We start from the raw sequence: 19,661 nt of genomic DNA, 5'->3' as shown, positions 1-19,661 counted from the left end.
AGGAGGCTCAGCAGGAGACAAAGTGTGCGGCTCAGTCACGGATACGTCCGTTCTAATGAGAAACTGCAACTGAACAACTTACAAACCCATATGTTTATATACCACTGAACTAGCATTCCTCCCCCTTCAGAAAACCAGGCGAGCTGTCGGCCTCAATTATTTATGCCATTGAGATACTGCCAGCTCCTAACTCAAGTGGCCCAGGGAAAAGCAATGAACTTCTGCATGTTTTCTATAGCCCTCTTCTGATTACAGAGAGAAAAGCATGCACAGAAACAACGGATACTGAGCTAAATGGAACTGCTACTAGCTTGCCATTTACAGATAGTAAGTGGAAAGGGTTAAGTTTGGCAGCCACCACACATTTTATAGAAATGACAGAAATGCACTAAAATATTTCATAAACAAAACCCTAATGGAAATGTCTAGCATTCAAATAAATACTTCCTCATTGCTCTTGCAACTCCAATAATACAAGGTTATGCTACTGTGACAGGGAAATGTGCTACAGATATTTTTTTCCTCCAGATCAAGACAAAATCAGATTTAAAGTGTCACTGCTTTTGTAAACACTGTTTTGTAAAAAGTTCAAATCACTATCCTGTAAGACTACTATCAAGTAAACGGGAGGAAAAAAAAAAACAAAGTGGGGGAAAAGCTGCAGTAGCAAAATAATAATTCATCCTCGTCATCCAACATCAAATATCTAATATAAATCATATGTAAATAAATAAAATTAAACAATAAAGAATTAAAGAAAAATTATTTCAATCTCTGAAATCAGAAATCGATTTTAAATCTCAGACAACAGTGTTGGCTACACAGGAAAAGCATGGCATCTTAAGATATATTTAGGGCCATAACAAGACCACATTTCGGTGCAGACTGCATGAACGTAACAGGTGACAGTTTAGGAGCAGCCAGGAAAGACTTTTGCTTCATGCCCCATGTAGAACCTTTTTTGCAGGTGTCCTCTCCTCTCTGTCCATCTCGGCATCATGACTAAACTTCCGTTTCGAAGATAATCGCCTGCGCTTCAGTGGCGACGGGGGAGTTGTGCTCGCGGTGCTGTTCGGATCCTTCTCATGAATCTTCATGTGCCTGAGCAGGAGGGGGGAAGAAGACATTGTCAGCGGGAAAATCGGGGTGGAAAGTCTGCGTACATTTTAATGCTGATATTACTTTTAAGGTTTGCCTTTAAAGGATACCAGCAGAGATCCCATAAACTGGACTGTGCTTCTGAAAGGCAGCTGGGGCATGGTCCAGCACAGGCTCTTTGCAGCGCCTGGGACCAGGCAGGGCCATGACAGGGGGCCCAGCAGCCCCCCCTCATGCCCCGACCCACAGCACAGCACTTGCCCCACTACTGCCTGGCCCCACGACCATCGTGCCTGTCCCTCATCGCCCAAGAGGTCCTGCTTCTGCCTAATCCTGCACAGTCATCTACAGGCCCGGCCTCCCAGTCTTGTGGCGCCCTAGTAAGTAAAACCCCATGGCTCAGCATCCATTTCTCTCAGTGAAAAAATCTTCAGCTGGCTCTCCTTGGATAGTTTCACACAGTACCCCAAATGGATTGGTATATGCCAACATCCGAACAACACTTCTCAAACACATTTGTTTCTTTCTCATTTGTGACACAATGGTGCACCCCAATATTGAATTTCAACTGCAGCTTTGAAGTCAGGATATATCTGGTCACTCTGTTCAGCTGCAGCAGGTTTGGCCTGCAAAACTGCCTATTGCCAAAGCATGTTCACAAACCTGCTTCCCCAGGAAAACACTTGTTTCTCATCACAAAGACAGTGGAAAGAGGAGAGGGACAAAATGGCTCAGGAAGCAGTCTTATGAAAACCTGTATACCTGACCTGCTTGCCTCTCAGTTTTCCGTATTTGCATCCTGAGGAAGACACTGTGGTGTAGTTCAGAGGCATTGCTCTCATGCTTGTTTTTCTGAGTACTAAAAGCTCAATTAGTAACTTTAAAAAAAAAAAGAAAAGTAGGGCCTTTAGCCTCAATTCAAATTTATAGCGATTTTGGGAAAAAAACAAATCAAAAAGAGGCTCCTACATGCTATGGAAGTTTTTGCTTCTAATAGGTACAAACGTGAATGCAGGAGAGAGTTGCCCTTTGTCCACGACCGACTTCGAAGCAACAGAAGGGAGACAATGTTAATGGCATTTGGGCACATCCTTCAGAAGTCACACCCGCAACTCGGTTCAGGACTGTGCCATTTAGCTTGACTGCACGCTATCATGTTCAAACATGAGAGAATGTTGTAACCTAGACAAGTGTTGTATGTCCTCATAACTGTTTGCGTGTTGTGACATAAAATCCATTTTAGCTGTGGATGCCAAGGGCATGATGCTTCAAGATAACACACTGGACCAAACTGATCCATGAGCAGACTCCACTGCCTCCTGACACAATGTCTTTTTAAATGTTTCCTTTCACATTCTCTGAAACTTTAAAAAAAAAAAAAAAGGCATCTAAATTACTGTCTCAAACTACAGCCGGGCTCCTGAGGGTGTTATGCGGGAACAGCCTCAAGCCAAAAGCACCACATGTACCAAAACCGATGCAAGATTAAAATGTCTGTTTAGCTACTGCCTGCTTCCAATGCCCAGCAAGGCTGGAATTGCTCAGAGGACCATGTCAACATGGGGAAAAACGTGGTTTTCCCAGCCCCCAAGTAACCTTTACTAGTCACACAAATGGTGGATGGACACCAGTGACACCTGTCAGTCACACTGTGGGAGGTTCAAGGAGGAGAGAGTATCTGTGTGCAGATGTGCTCAGCAGGTTGGGTACAGCACCACGGAACTGCTGCCGAATTTGTCTGACCTTTTCCTTTGCCAATTGCCCAACTGGAAGCAGGAAGAAGGCTGAAGCTCCAAGGGTTTGGTTCTCTCCAGGTTCAAAGGGACACAGGGATAAGCTGGAGCACTGACACAGCCTTTGGAGCGCAGAGCACTCACCTGTCTTGGCCCTCTGCTAGCCCCGCTGCAATAGGCATCAAAGCTATAATAACTGACTTATCCGCATTAATCCAGTGCTAGCTGGTCTCACAAAATCTGCAGGGAAGGCATGTACAATTATTGTACTGCCTCATTGTCTTTATTCTCTTTCTGGTCTTTTTCTCTTTTCTGCTTATGGCACTTATTTAATGTGTCGTGCTAGCTACGTCAATCCCCGAGCATCCTAGGGGTGATAAATCAACAGTGTGAGGAGCAGTTGTCTGTATGCATGCAAGAATAAGGGAGAAGAAACCAGTTATTTGTTCAAAGAGTTTCTGTCCACAAGTGGTTGAAGATAAAACTAAAAAAGCATCTGGGAACAACAAAATGTAGTATTCAATTGCACAGGCAAAGCAAAACTTGGAAGGTGGTTTGTTGGTCTTTTTTTTTTTTCCTTTTGATAAAGACTGCTTTCCAGTTTCCATGAGCTTTTGAAAGCCAAGACACAGGCTTTTGCATGTGCCTCTCTGTCCCCTCACCCCAGGCACACACACATGGCCTGCTTGCTTAACCTTCTGGCAGCTTGGCTGATACACAGCTAGTATTACTTGGCCAGTTACTTTTTTGAGAGCTGGAGAGCAAAAGCAGTCAATCTAAATCACATTCACTCTGAAAACAAACGAATGACAAAAAAAACAGCTATGCATTAAGCGTGGGACTTTTTGTTACTACTTTCTTTTAAGGTCTCCTTTTTGTCAGTAACAAGCATGCAGAACTCCTGTTTAGCAGCTACCCACACAGAACAGCTTCCTTGAGGCCGAGTTCTTTCCTCCTGATGTTTGTCCACCTGTTGAACTCTGCCTGTTTTGACGGAGCTGCTCCTACCTGAGAGGGCTGCGATGGCACATTCACCGCGTACCAACTGGAGAAACTGTTGAGATCTCCAGTTAGTGTCGGTCTAACGTGTCACCTCTGCCTGGCGTGACCCAACGCACGCAAACACACCAGCTCCTGCAAGTCCCTGGAGCAGCCCAGCCACGTTTGCAATAGAACGTGTGCTAATAAGGCAGCGCTTGCTGGCGCGGGCGCAGCATCGCAGCAATAGGGTTTTGCTATGGCTGATGTCAAAGCCATCAGCTGCCCTCAGCTTGCAGTTCTCCTTCCCGCAACACACGCCCTTTTGCCATGCCCTAAAAGTGAGGGCAAAATCCGTACCCACAGCAAGGAATGTGGGAATCCCTTGTGTTTTAGTTTTGCATATTTGAAAGGAAGCAGCCTGAGCTATTGAGCTATAAACAGGAAGACACCCTGACTTGCACCTTTGACTTTTACTGTGTAGGTCAAATATCACAGTCGCTGCGATAGCTCTCTGTGTGCAATCATTAAGGAAAAAAGGAAAATCCAAAACCAAAGCAGCAGGTTCCAGAGTTCTCAAAGAGAGTCACAACCTGTCCACGTTACAGCCAGCAGGTTTGTTCCTTTGGCAGGTTAAGCAAGTTTCACTACCTCAAGTCAAGGGTGGAGAGGAAAAAGATTACTAGAGCTACAGCCCAAGATAAGCGCCAAGATAAAGCCGAACAGTACAAAGAATTGATATAATCTTCATCTCTCTCTTTTACTCTGCAACATGGATGTCATTCTGCCTGGAGAAAACATTTATCACCCAGCTTCGCTGAACTGCAGCAGATGCCAAGTCACATCCACATCCACAACCTTTCTTTTAAACACTCCCTTCACCAAGGCTTATTTCACTTTAAAAGTTTCCTAACTACAATTAACAGGGGGAGGGGGTGAATATTTGTGTCTTATCCTCCTTTAGAAGAATTTGCCTTGATTAGATCTTACATGTAATGCTGAAAATGCTCGATCTCACCATTTAGCCTGCCAAGATACAAGGAGAACAGGAACAAAGCTGTGCTTGGAAGTTATTTTCCCGTTGTGACTATAACAACGTATTTTGGCCTGACAACACTGGCATGCTTTGAATACGACAGCCAGGCTCATAAGTCAGCCTGGCTTTCAGCATCCTACAATGAAGGAAAATGATATGACATTCATCAGTTCCAAAAAATAAAGATATACACTCAACACTTTAAGTGAGAATGTAGTGCAAATAAAGAAGGGCATAAGCACATGCACAGAATTGCTTATATTCAGCCACAGACACAGGTTACAGTAACATGTGCCAGCATCTCTTAAGTGTCCCCTGCTGCAGCTCAGAAGAGAGCCACAGCCACAGCAGATGAAACTTGGCTTTTTTTCCTGATTTAAATCAATGAATTGTGGCTCTAAGCCATCCTACGGAGCAACCCAAGAACAGCAGACAAGCTGGGGAAGGTACAGAACCCTGAAACCTGCACTTCATGTGGTGGTTATTAGTCTCCCCAGCACGCATGCAAGTACACGTACACTTGGACAGTACTGAGGGTGGAACACTAAAATGCAACCGCAATACACAGGATGTAAGGAAGGAGATAAAAATTTGAGCTTAATACTAGGGAGGACTCCCTTGCACTAAGTGGTAGCTAGCCTTGATTAACCTCTCAGAGAAAGTGGTGGAACTCCATTTAAAACAAGACCAGACAGAAAGCCAGAAGAATTTGCAAAGAATAATCCTGAAATGGAAAGAGGAAATTAAGTCTTTTCCAAACAAGGTCTGATCCACCTCTGAACTAAACTCTCAGTGTTTAAGAACTGCTATGCAAAAAATGCAGAAAACTTGCTACACAGTAGGCTTTTTGCGGCACAGCTGTGCGTGAAAATGCTCCCCTCGTAATCTCTTCCCTCCTCCTCACACAAGGAATTTCATAGGTGAGCCAAGAGGATCCAACTGTGCTACAACCGTGTGCCAGTCAGCCCTCTCAACAAAATCACATTTCTCAAGTGCCTGACTGCCTTTCATTCCATCCTCCCCATGAGAACCACCTTCCACTTCCCCTCTTCTGCCATAACTTTCCTCTCCCTCTAACCGTCACGTGAACAGGATGACTAAGATGGTAGTGCACGAGAATATCCCCAGCTTCTTGCCTTATTTTTTTTTCTTTCTTTAAAACAGGCAGAAAAAGTTTTCAGTCCCACAGTGTAATGCAGAGAGTGATTTCAGAAGGGTGAATATTCCACCAGAACAGTAGCTAGTGAATACTCTGGTACTTTCCATTGAAGGATTGAGACTTTTGTAACAATAAACAACTGCAGAACTCAAGTGCCTTACTCCTTTTTCTCCCCATGGATGGTGCTGGATCAGTGCCTAAGGGAGGTGACTCATAGGAGAGGGGGAAAAAAAAAAAAGCACGTGTCCTACTGAAGTGAAATGCAGCTCCTGCTGGTCACATCCCAGTCTTTACCGCATATCCAAAAAGGGCTGCTGTATTTTCTTAATGCCGAGAGGATTTGCATGTTGATCATATAAGCTTTCTGGAGGTCTCGAAACAGGGCAGCCTACAGCTTCAATGCCAAAACCAGAACGTGGGCAGGTTTTGACTGGCTGGCTCAAGGCTAGAATGAGGAGTCATAGCATCCTGAGAGAGGCAACTGCAAGATGCAGCTGCTCTGGGTCCCACTGAATTAGGAATAAAACCAGGAGCTCCTGCTTTGCATGCAAATAACCTGATCAGTGCCACTCTTGGGCTCTTGGAAAGGAAGCATCCCTCAGTGTGCGTGGGAATCCCTCATTTCCAGCTCTGGGGAGAAAATCCACACTGTAACTGCACCCTGGGTTTCCGTGGCTGCTGACATGCTCCACATACCTAAGAGAAAGGGCCTGCCTGGCTTGGACACCCAGGCAAAAGGAAGGTGTGGAGCAAAAGGGTGTATCTGCAGTCTCTGAGCAGGGTCCAGGGTTAAACCTCTCCCTTGTAACGATGGCAGCACAAGCAGTGCTGGCTTTCAGTCAAGAGAGGTTTATGCCAGGTAGGTCTGATTAGAAGGAGCAGCATGTCCAGAGGGGGAGCAGCAAGCAATTTCACTGAGGCCTGCTTGGGAAAGTCCCAGCATCTAAATCAAGATTAATTCTTGAGCACAGGATCCAGTGCGTGTATAAACACCCTCCTCCTCCCTCACATCTCCACGCCTGTGGAAACGCGGTTGGGAGGCCAATGAATCCGGGCATTATCAGTCCAGAGAGATCATCTGACAGTATCAAGTTCAGGTTCTGGCTTCATATCCCACATATTATCCTAAGTTTCTCCACTTTACCACTAGATGTACCCTATACTCTACTGTACTGCACAGGGCTCTTCCTCATCTCCCTCATGATTTCTGAGCAGTATGATCTCAAAATCAAGGGGATGATGCTCATGCATCTGATGCTTGTCTAAAGACAAGGGAGCCACACATCCAACAATTCAGAGACTAAGAATAAAATCAGCACTTTCCATCCTTCGCCTTCTTTAAAATATACCTTTTTTTTTCTCCAACATAAAGAGTTACTCAGGTCCATCAAGCTAGTCTGGGAACAACTGACTCAGTTGGATCCCTAAGTACAACTTAGCTGATAAAACTGATTTACCTCTTCCACTCTTTTCTTCCCTGAGATCTTTCACTTACATTTCTGCCTTCAAATAACAGTAAACAATCTCCAAAGAATCAAACCCCCTACAATATACAGAAAAGACAAAGCGTATCTATAATTCAGAACATCACCAAACATCTCTGTTTAAAAAAACCCAACAGCCTCCTTTGTCTAAGCTTCAACTCTGTGTCACCATATCAGAACGAACAAGACTGCAGGATGCATCCTAGACAGGCTGAAATTTGGACCATGATGTTCTTCAGGCCTCATGGAACGAAAAATGGCTCACAGAGCAAGAGAAGACAGCATTCAAAACTTAACTGGTAAAATCTCTTTTCAGAGATTTTTGTGTCACATTGGTTTTGTCACTGTTTTAGTTTCATTCTGCTGAACAAATGTTACTTGAGCCCAAATTGTCTAGAAATGGAGGAAAACACAGGGAAGTCCTCTTCTAAGCTTCTGCCATTTGGCATGGGAAGCAAATCCTAAACAAAAAGAAAGTGAAGCAGCAGCATTTTTAGAAGCAATCACTTAATATACTGCTGCTAACCCTCTCCTTAAAAGTCTCATGAATATGACTGGAACTTACCTCAAAAGTGCAGTAACATTATACGCTTGGATTAAAGAGTTTAGTCAGTTGTTTGTTCGTTAAAGCATGTAGAGAATCTGTATTGACAATGTATTTCCAGTGCTAATTACCAACATCACCCACTTAAGAGACAAATCCACTCAGCCCTTGCCAGTTGTAGTCACAGGAATCAGAAAGATGCAGGTAATTTTGTAAATCAGACACCATCTGTATGTGGATGAATTTGTTTGTCTTCTCTTCTTGGCTTGTTTGCTATCTGTATCCCCAAAAAAACCCAAAATGACCCCAAAAGCCCTCAGACACAGATGCATGCTTCACATCAAGTTAAGAGACACTGGAATACCAAAACCATTGGAATACCAAAACCCAAAACATTTGGGGAACACCCTCTTACAACTGTGGAGCAATCTCAAAACAAATTTCAAGTACCACCAAATATTCTAGTGGTAACCAGCGCTGAACGCTAGCGTGGGATAAACAAAGAGAAGTCGAACAGCAAGACACCTCCACGGCTATGTGGGTAAGAAAGCCATTGCAACGCATCCAGAGAAGGAGCAGGGTGGGGCGAACAGGTCCGGGGAAGGCTCAGATTGGGAAGGGCTGACTCATTTTAGCCAAACTCAGCAGGAGATCCCCAGCCAGTGCTCCCCTCGGCACCCAAGCGCTGCAATCTTGCCGGCACAGTGGCGTGGCTTGTTATCCTCATTAGCTCTGAGTCTTTCAGGGCTAAGGCGGCCCCGGTGAGGCTCCTGGCACAGCGGTGTGCGGCAGCACATGGGTGCTGCAGCCCCCTCGGCATCCCCCCAGGAATCGCTGCCACACAGACGTGCCGTAAGCATCCCCCCAAGTCTGGCGCGGGCTGCCATGCTGTCTGTCTCCCTGTGCAATGAGGTTCTCCCAGCAAAGCAAAAATAGCCTTACAGCGGGGTGGCAGACGGCATCATTAGGATGACATGAGCATTATTATTTAGATCCACCAAGACTAGCTGGGTGCGCTAAGGCTGCAAAAGCCTCCTGTGATTATGTTCAAATGACAGATTAGAAATCCCTTTCCAGCGCTACCAGGACAGTCTGCAAAGTTCACCAGTGCCATGCAGCTGCCAATACATGATACCTAAGGATATACGATACACACACATGCACACAAAGCATGTTGTATTTTTAACCTAGAATAAAATTTTGCTTTGCTGTGAATAAAGGCAAGACGTAAGCACGAGTGAGAGGAAAGATACTGATCTACAAATCCAAAGGGGAGGAGGGTACCATTTCTGAATAATTGTGCTGTATTCACAGATATTTAAGCAACTACTTGCTACAGAGAATCAGCAAGTTCAAACAGGCTGAGATTGATACAACTGCATTCCCAGCTTGGCTCAAAGTTACTCCTGTTCCCTACCAGTAGTGTTGTCAGGACATCTCAAAGGAAAAAAAGGAGACAAATATTTGCCTGATGATGCTGTGACAGGGAAGTGATTCAAAGCAAAGCTTCCCAAAGGACAGCAAAAAAAAAGCTTTCATTTGCAGTTCACATCAACCGTTGCATAAGGGAGGGCAAAAGAGGAGGAAAATGCAGTGTGAGTGTCCCAGTATCACTTCACCAAACTGCGTGCCTACAGTCTGCATTAAATTCAGAGCAGACCTAAATTAACAATGCCAAATACTGCAAGGAGACTTCCAAGCCGTAAGAAACCCTTTCATAAGGGACAGTACTAAAAAAAAAATCCCTCTGAGGCCCGTGAGGGTCCTTCAGTTTGGAGACAAAAGTTTATTAAAAACAATACAATTAAGCAGGAATAAAGGTTTTTTTAAATGTACTAAAAACCTAGCGTGAGATATCCTGAATTGCTGTTTTCTTTCATCTTTCTGGAAATTTGTGTTTTTCAGGCAAGTCCTTTAGTTATCATGGCATATAACCTTAGTCAATTACTTCACTGTTCATTTTTTAGGAAACTTCATATTTAAAGAAAACAGTAAGGACAATTAGAGCAGTTTTAAATTTTAGCATCAGAAAAAAAAAAAAAGAAGAAGAGAAAGAGAGAGGAAAGAAAAAAATAGAGAAAGGATGTCAGAAAGGGGAAAAGTTTCATCCTTAAGACCAAACACAGTTGAATAAGTCCCAGATACCTCCTGCCTCCCCTCCAAAACCGCACTCCTTCACCAACCAAGCAAACATAAGCCCTGGCCACTTCTCAGAAGCAGGCAAAGCCCGCATGCAGTTGCCTCCCTCTCTCACTCCACTGTTGAGCAATCCTGATGGCACACAGCACAGAACAACTTGCTGCGTCACACAGCTCAAGGAGGAAAAAATAGATGGTCACAGCAACGCTGGGGACGCCATGCAGATGGAGCCGAATGCCTCCCCCCCAGCACACACACACGCAAGCAAGGAAGCTGCACCAGATAAGAGAAGCACATCTTTGCTAAAGCAGGGTCTCCGCATCACCCCGATATCAGCAGTCACCATGTAACTGGAGGGGCAAGGAAGTAAGAGGTTATCACCGCGCACACACAACTTGTGCAAACTTTTCCAGTGCGGAGGATAGCATCCTAGCAAAAGAGGTTTCACGTGCTCAGCCCATTTCCTCTCCTGTTCCTGAACATGTGGTCCTCCTTCCTCAGCAGCGGTGATCTCAGAGCATTCCTCCGCCGAGCAAAGAAGCACTAGGAAAAGGTTTCATGTCTTGTTACGTGTCTGTTTAGTCAAGTGTAGTAGCTGGAAACAGGAGTTCCTGCATGATTTGTGCTGCTTTACAGGAGTCTGGGAACTTTCGTCCTCAAGTGAAATTAATTTCAGTGCGGTCCATGAGCAATACGGATTGCTTTATGCTCTTTACTCTCAGTGTGAAACTATCAAGAAAGATGACACATTCAGGTAGCTTGATGCCAAAAATGAGCCACACAGAAGCTGTACACCTCCTCTCTTTTAAGACATCTTTCCACATATACTAGAAAGCTGACTCCAAGGATTTACCAAAAAATTGCTAAGAGTGTTTAGAAAACTTCAGCCAAGAGAGCAGCCTGAAGAACTCAGCATAGATGCCCTCAAGAAACAGAAAGCAGGATTTGCATATTATGCATTATTTACCAGTTGTATAATATAATAGCACTACTATTTTATAGACCATGCCTTTGCCTAAGATGTGTGCATCATGCAGGTGGGCATTATGGCTCAAAAACCCAAGTGAAAGCCCCTTGCTAAGCCCAAATGCCAAGATCCCTCTCGCCACTTTTTTTTTTCTTTACAGCTAGAGAAGTTTCTCCAAATGCTGATAATCTACTGCTAACAAATAGCCTATTTTTAAAAGAGGGGAGAAATGAAAGAGGAAAAAAATCCGCTGACCCTGAGAGGGGGTACGTTCTGCAGTTTGCTGGTTCCAGCATGTTGAACTAGAACAGGTTGAGCAGGTTAGATACTGGGGGGAGAAGAGGTAAAGCTGGAAGACATACATTAAAGGTGGAACGACAGCAACCACAAATGCAGTTTGAGGTAGGCTTTTTCCTCATTCTCGTCAGTACTTGGCCCAGGAGCCTTTTCAGACAACAGGAGGAACAGAGTGATCACACATTCATTAGACAAGCAATGCAGGTATGTCTGACGTGCATGCACAACAGGCTGAGCAAAGATTACCTTAACAAACTCTCCCAGCAAACTTTCTCACCACCAGCATTTTCTACACAGAATCACCCAACCAAAGTGCAAGCTAGAAGACAAATCACCAACCGAAATGCCAACAAAACAACATGTTACTTGTTAACCTTGAGAGCTAACATGCCTGCAAGAATTGCTTTAATGTCAGGCTTACAGCAAAGCACTAAAAGAACCTCAACTCCCTGCAAAGATTGCCTGGATTTTCTAGTGCTTGCTAAGTTAAGGTTTGTATTTATTTTGTAGCTCTTCAAGGTGAGACAGGGAGGTAACATCCCTGAGAATACTAAACCTTCAGAGGAGGTGATGTTCCTGGAAGGGTACTTATGCAGAAAGACCAAGGTCTGGCGCTGCCATGTGCTCTGCAACTAGAGTCTAATCTGTCAAGTGGCTTTGAACTGTGACACGGGTAACAAAGCAGCACTAAGCTACACTCAATACGCTCTGTTATACTGAGATTTATGTTATTGCCCATGAGGAGGGCGGTATTACCCTGCTACGTCAGACCACCTTCCCCTCGGCACAAGTCGCACTAGAAACCTATAACTTAGTGAGGGCAGCGTGTCCCCTTTATTTTGAACACAGAAAACCAAAACATAAAAATCCACAACCTCACGAAGCACAAGACCAGACTTAGCTATTATTTAAAGGCAACACACACAAAATCTAGGACTGAAAAGCACACTGAGGTCTCTCTTACATTTAGGTACTGAAGAGCTCTGGAGATGTAAGTATAACGTTCCTCATTGTGTACACTTCAGTTCTCAAGAACAATGGAGCTAATTAAGGTCTGCGTATAAATCTTAACTCTGCACTTCCTTGCTTCGCTTGATTCTAATCAGATCTCAGCATTAGTGTTTTTGTGTTAACTTCCTTTGCTGTTCTTTAATGATAACCAAAAGGGGACACTGTCCAAGGCTACAAGCAGCATCTAACATGTCTGAATACATGGCATCTCCTTTCGGCTTTGATGGTTCCCAGAGGTACTGTCACACAAGAGCTCCTTCAGAGTCTCTTACCGCTGAAGATACCCATGGAGGGCTTCCTTGGAGCACCCTATTTATGAATTATGTGAATGAAATAGTTTCTGCCTGGGACCAATAAAATACTGTCATCTTCTAATTTTCATCAAAGACACAGAGAAATAGATTCTTACTGTTATAACTGTTGAAAAAGCCTGATTTTTTCTTTCTTTCCCTTCCTTACTTCCTAATTTTCTTCAAAATGTGGGGATCCCAGCAGAATACCAAACATTTACTCTGGATATATCTGCTGACAGAAGAAGACCAAAAAACTTCATTCCACCTTTTTCCTCATCCTTATTTACAAAATGTATTAGTGAAATGTAAGAAACATTTTTTAGTTGCAAAGAAAAGTGAAAAAGCTATCACATCTCACTGTTTTGCTACAACTACAGTCATCAATTATTACAGGAAGAAATTAGTCCTTTGTGTTCGTTATCCTTGCTCAAGAATTAGGGCATTTGCATTTGCTGAAGCTTATCTTTCACTAGCATGCTGACAGTGGTTAAATCATCCCCCATGTATAAGGAATGGATTTGAAAGCCTGTAATACAGCCTGTTTCTTCATATTTAAGAGCACTACCTGCCAATTACTATGTTGAAACAAAAGCTCCTTAAGAGATGACCAAAGAGACACTTCTATTGCGCAAGACAATAAGAGAGGGCCTTTTCACATGTGTGGAGTGTCAGTCATTTTCAGCGTGGCGAGTTCGTTGGCTATTTGTTTTTAGCTTCGAGACCTTCTATGTTCAGTTTTTCAAAGCTAACCCAACGTTTAACACCCAATTTCCACTTGGTCATCTTTACAAACCACCAGAAACCAAACCATGTTGTAATGAGGCAATTCCTCTCCTCTTCTGGAAGAAAAAAAATACAACTCATCATCACCTTTGGCTATGCTCTGCCTCCAAAAACTCCCATCTTAAGCAAACGCCAGACTGCACATGCTAGACTGCAGAGATCCTATTTGTACTTAGAGGCTGGGCACTGTTATTGCCCTGCACCCTACAAAGCACACACAACGTGCTGGAAGCAGGCCAATACCATAAATAACACAGGAGCAATCCACAGGTGGAATGCAGAGAGAGGACGGATTCAGCCAGATCTTGAGGACGCTCTGCATGCTGGATATGTGTGAAGTCGCAGGCAGCCTGCACGCATGCCTGCCCATGAAACACAGACCCATGCTAAAGACAGCGGGGACATCAGTAAAGCATACACATCCCAACCCCTGTGCCTTTATCAGGATCCAACACTCATCTTCCAGCCAGTACGTTATAATCTTTGACACTCTTCATTTGCCAGTGAAGAGGGTCAGTTAAAATATTGAAATTCACAGGTTACCCTCCAGCCTGCGCATTTTCTACCTTTCTCAAAAAGCTCAGTAACGTATACACACACGAAGCATTGTTTAAAGACGTCTTAATTTGAACATCAGAATAGTACCATAACCTGATAACTAAAACAGCTGTTTGTCTCTGTGCAGCGCATTAAAAGGGGAAGTTTGGGAAAATCATCTAGCACTGAAAGTAAGACTGAGAATGAAAGTGCCTCTTAATTAAAAGAAAAAAATACCTTCTTTGATAGGACCCTTTGTAAGCATGCTTCAAAGCATAGCTTCTGTGATCCAGATCTTCCAATTTGAGTTTCAAAGACTTCTGCATGTGGTTGTTGCATGTGGTGTTTCACATGTGCCAAAAAAAAAAAAACCCGAACTCTGAGACCTGTTCCTGAGATGGTGCATAAACAGCCTACAGCTACCTAAGTAGGATGTAAATAAAAAGCCACTATTAAGAATTTTTCTAGGTATGGGGTAACGAAGGGAAAAAGAGAAAGAAGGTAGATAGCTGTTATGTTTTGGGTTCATATGGAACATTTCAGTTAGTTTGCATTACTGCACTTATCTGGAGAGTCTGGTGAACATCAACCACGGACACTGCAGTTTCATTTACCAAACTGGGCAAACTGTGGCTGAAATATATATATTACCCCATTTGCTCTTTTCAGACTTGCCGCAGGGCCTTTAATAGCTCCCCACTGGAAACTGGCAGGAAGGTCATTTCTTGCCTCCCTTCTGGCATTTATATCCTATTAACATTTTCAAGTTGCATGGAGAGCATGTCTTTGGCAGGGAGGAAAATGTGATTTTAAAGTGACAGGCACAGACCATCTTCAGTCACAGAAATGGAAAAGGAGCCGCTGGTGAAGTCTCCTGCCCACAAAGGAAACCCTTTTGGAGCACGTGGAGGCATCACCCTTCCCCCTGAAGCCTGATGCACATTCCACTGGAATGCAACAGAGTAAGTCAACCAAAGGCTTTTCTCTACCTCAAGGCCCCTCACTAAGCCACCACCACCACCACTAAAACCCACAGCAGCAGCCTAACTCCTCTGTCTGCATTTTGGGGAGATGCAGCAGTGGAGATGGATTAAAAGGCTTGCAAACTCCTCTTTGGTGGCAGAGTCTGGACCTAAAAGGGCTCCTCAGACTTGGTATTATTCATAGACAACTCCCGAGGGAGCTATTTTGACAGTACAGATGGAAAGCTTTTAGTAATTGCAATCTATTGATTTGAAACATTACTATGGAAATCCCCAGATCTTTCAGAGCTACAGAAAACTGTTTATATACCCCCTCACACACTTCTTCCATATAGTTTATGCTCCTGCTGGACATCTGAGAATAGTCAACTTTCATTTACTGTGACTAAAAGAAAGCCACAGTGTCTGTGTCTCTAGCGTAAAAGTGTGAGAATAAGCATATCTTAAATTGCAGATTTTCTTATGTACTGATCATTGCAGTACCATTCCAGTCATGGGAATTTTGAACTCAAAATTACTATGATCTAACTCCTTCCTTCAAATTCCTAAAAAGCCCCAAGAAAACAACCCCCCAAGTCCCAAATCAGTCCCTGATGCTAGAAGGCTGGCTACTTCCAAGGCAACATGCTCTTCCCAGCACTGGTCAAAAAGAAATCTTTGTGAAAAACTCAGCATCATCTCCAGTTCTCCTCCTCCAGAGCAATTTTAGCCTGGAGAAAAGGAGGCTGAGGGTGAGACCTGATCGCTGTCTACAACTACCTGAAAGGAGGTTGTAGCATGGAGGGTGTTGCTCTCTTCTCTCAAGTAGCAAGTGATAGGACAAGAGCAAATGGCCAGGAAAGGTTGAGATTGGATATTACGAAAAATTTCTACACAGAAAGGGTTGTCGGGAATTGGAACAGGCTGCCCAGGGAAGTGGTGGAGTCACCATCCCTGAAGGGGTTTAAAAGGCATTCAGATGAGGTTCTTAGGGACATGGTTTAGTGCTAGAGTTAGGTTAGGTTATTGTTGGACTTGATGATCCTGAGGGTCTCTTCCAACCAAAATGATTCTATCATTCTATGAATTCCTGTTCCTGATACTGGACACTGACAGATCTCCCAGATATCATGCCAGATTGCAACAACCCTCCCCAAACAGGAGGAGCAGCACTGACATGAAGGCAGTAAGCCTGATGACAGATTCAGAAGAATGAGAAAATCAGCTTTTCATGCTGGACACTGAGCACCCTCCAGAGCCCTTTGCTCTCTTCAACAGTGACTGTCCCCACAGGAGGCTCAGGCCATTCCTGAGCAGTCTGGCAGCTGTAAGAGAGTTTTCTAAGATGCCCCAGGCTCATACTTCCCCATTGAAAAATCCTGGCCAAGAGACCCTGGTCAGAAAAGGAAGCAGGTTTTAACCTCCTTTTTCTGAATGGTGCTCCAAAAGAGAACCTTCCCCCTCCACCCTTGTCTGCTGTGCCCATTCAACTTGACTTGTTGACAGGGAGCCAAGGAGCACAACAAAAAGAAACAGGACTTTATGTGAGAGGCTATGACTCATTTACAAATGAAGTGTCATGTATTGTGGGAGTCAGGAAGGGCAGCATCAATTTCACAGGTGAGAAGCACATGCACCACCCAGCACAGCTAGAGTACCTCAGAGAAAAGGTGGGCAGAAAATAGCATTCTCACTACACAAAAAGTCTGGCTATTGCAAAAATGTTTAGATGTCATGCAAAAGAGAAACAAACAAGAGCTCTGGAGGGTTTTTTTCTCCCTTAATAAAGTGAGGGTAGAGAAAAATTGCTTTTGATGGAGATGATAGGCACTTGAGAGTGTAACAAGACTGATATTTTCTAACCCCAAAAAGCAACAAAAACTTGTCTCCTTCCCCTCTCTGCTCAGCTGAATGTCTAATGACCTGGCTGCTGTGAGGTGGAAAAACGGATCAGAAATTTCATCCTGTGACAGAACAGCAATAAGCACTCCTGCGGCACAGTATTTCCCTTGGACTTTTCCCCCTAAAAGGCCTTTTGAATGTCTGGATTAAAAAAAATACCATAGACAGTTAAATAAAGAGGCAGAACAAGGCAGAGGGGGAGCAAGGTAAGAGAGGATGTATGCAGCATATGCCTACACATTTTTACCCCTGTTCAGATACTGTCAGACTAACTTCTCCCTTGCTTCTGTCCCATGCACTAAATTTGCTGTAAATGCATGAATGTTTGGGAAGCTCCTGCAGGATCTTTATAAGCTACGTTGATTCTTCGGTAGCACATTCATGACTCTGTGCTAAACCTACAGCATCTTTTTCTGACCCCACACCCTGTGCAGGTCTCCAGGGATATCAACATGCTGGCTGCCAGGCTTGGGTTAGAAATCTTACTCTCTGCTGTTTTGGGTATGTATCTGTCACTTCTTAGATACTGTAGTACAAAAACAGTGCAAAAGCAGAGAAAAATGGATGTGTGTTATCATCCGTCTGGCCAGCTGGTGCAAAAGAACAGACATGGCAGCCCCACAAGCAAGGCCTGTGGGAGCTGCACACAAGGCAGGACCTGGCAAGCAGGTCCTTGTTCTGGGATCCTGAGGCAGCAGCAGTTTTGAATGTGCTGTGAGAGGCATTCATCCACAGCACTGGCAGCCCATTGGACCTGATGCTACAGCTGAGTTTGAGATGCCTATGAAAGAATTTACTTCACACCATCTTAAGACTAGAAATACCTGTTTCAGAAGGAAGCACCCGGTGGGCAAAATGAACTTCTTCCTTGTGAGTGTGCCATAACACCAGATAACAAATTTCATTTCACTTTGCATTTACACTAATCTGCCTACTTGCACATTTATGCTTTCCACTTTAGCATCATGATTCACTATTATACTCTGTTATAGCAACAAGAAAAGGTTATTCACTGAAAACCAATCCAAACCAGACCAAAAACAAATCAGTGGCACAGTCCTGCTAACCACTATCCTCCTTTAGTAAAACTAGACTGTTTCAGTGTGCTCAGGATCTTATCCATCACAGGCCTACGGTCACTTGCTGCAGTGCCACCAAGCTCAGTAACAGGTTTCTGCAATGTCCCACCGATCTGCTGTGGCGTGGGCCTACAGAAAAGGAATTTTACAGAGCAGACTGGAAACTGTCAGATGGAAGTAACTTTTAATAGGAAGTTTTTTCCCTGCATGAACATAGGTCCTTCTTAGTGCAGTCAGTAAATACAGCACTCCATCCAGGTAACTTCAAGCAAGATCTCATTAAAAGAAAAATTTTAAACCAAGCAGTCTTCTTACCAGAAGGCTCTGATTGGTACTCACTTCTTCTGGGCAAGTCACTCAGCCTGGCAACTCTGGCCAATCTACTAAAGCACCAGAAGAGTTGCCATATGGGGAAATCCCCATAAGTAAAGGTGACTACATCAGCTTCTGATAGACCTGAGTCAAGTCTCAGGGGAAATCTCCCATTCCTGCTTCTGGGAGAGGATGAGCAGATGCCCAGCGAGCAAAAAGCCAAACCAACCCCACCAGCAACCCTTCAGCAAGCAGCTCAGGCTGAGGACCTGGACACAAGTGTTCCACCACCCCTAAGTCCTGGCAGTGGAATTCACCCTTGGATGCTGACAGCAACATCAGCTGCAACTCAGCAGCTGCCCTGCCTTCCCCACAGCAGACAGAATAATGACCCAGTCTGGCAAACATGTGGCTTGCAACACCTCTGGTCAGATGAGTCAGACATGTGATGTATTCAACGCCCAAGGCCAGTATCTCCTCTGAACGTCTTTGTGTCTCTCCCTTCTCATTTTACACCTCTCTCCAACTCTCCCCAATTCCAGTCCAGTAAAAGTTAAATAAATATGGAATTACAAAACTGCACTCCCTCCCATTTCTCCTCTGTTTTCACAGAATGGTTTAAGCTGGAAATATGATACAGAAAAGATAAATCCGCAAGCAGTAATTACTTCCTTTGTGCACATTACATTATCTTTCCTATAGTCACCAAAATCACTCCTTTCATTCCACCTATAGCACACTGGTTGGAAAATGACTGGTAACAATCTAGGAAACAAGATCTCTTTCCTCCCACACAGAACCAGGCTGTAACCATCACTCTTGTCATTTTGCTTATAAGCTATATTCCTTTCCCCCACCTGTCTTGTAGTTTCTTTGTAGGTTGTAATCTCTTTGATATAGGGACTAAAACTACGTGGGAATTCACAAAGTCTTAATCATCTCTGAGATGTTCCACCCATGCAAATAAATGAATACAGAATCCGGGGATGAGAGAGGGGAAGGAACATCCATGTGATTTAACATTTTGTTTCTCACATTGACAACTGTACATATTACTACATCCCTATGAACGAAACTGCACGAAACACGTTTGGCAACCTGGGTTACAGAGAATTTCTCGATCTGTAGTGCAGTAAGTTGCCTACAGGACAAGCAACTACTGATGTATGTATTTAAAAACAAGATCAATTATTCCAAAAAGGCATCTTTACAGCAGCACTTGAATATCTAACTACATAACATACAATACCACAGATGTTCCAATAGAACCATTTGCATCCACAACTCTGAAGCTACAAAATTAGAAGCTCTTATACAGCTTGGCTTTATGTTTTTGTCCTCAGAAAA

General features: G+C 43.9%; 1 protein-coding gene across 9 annotated transcripts in view; it reads right to left on the bottom strand.

Annotated features, from left to right (window-relative positions):
* Nucleotides 1–19,661, bottom strand: part of RREB1 (ras responsive element binding protein 1) — a 126,524-nt gene that overhangs the window by 40,326 nt on the left and 66,537 nt on the right. For all 9 annotated transcript variants that reach the window (XM_065830765.2, XM_071804552.1, XM_065830766.2 and 6 more), the window contains one exon: nucleotides 957–1,101. In XM_065830765.2, the coding sequence (XP_065686837.1) occupies nucleotides 957–1,101 (145 nt within the window). The remainder of the gene's footprint in view (nucleotides 1–956; nucleotides 1,102–19,661) is intronic.

This window comes from Patagioenas fasciata, chromosome 2 (assembly GCF_037038585.1).
Source record: "Patagioenas fasciata isolate bPatFas1 chromosome 2, bPatFas1.hap1, whole genome shotgun sequence".
Taxonomy (NCBI): domain Eukaryota; kingdom Metazoa; phylum Chordata; class Aves; order Columbiformes; family Columbidae; genus Patagioenas; species Patagioenas fasciata.
This window is presented reverse-complemented; position numbering and strand designations above follow the sequence as displayed.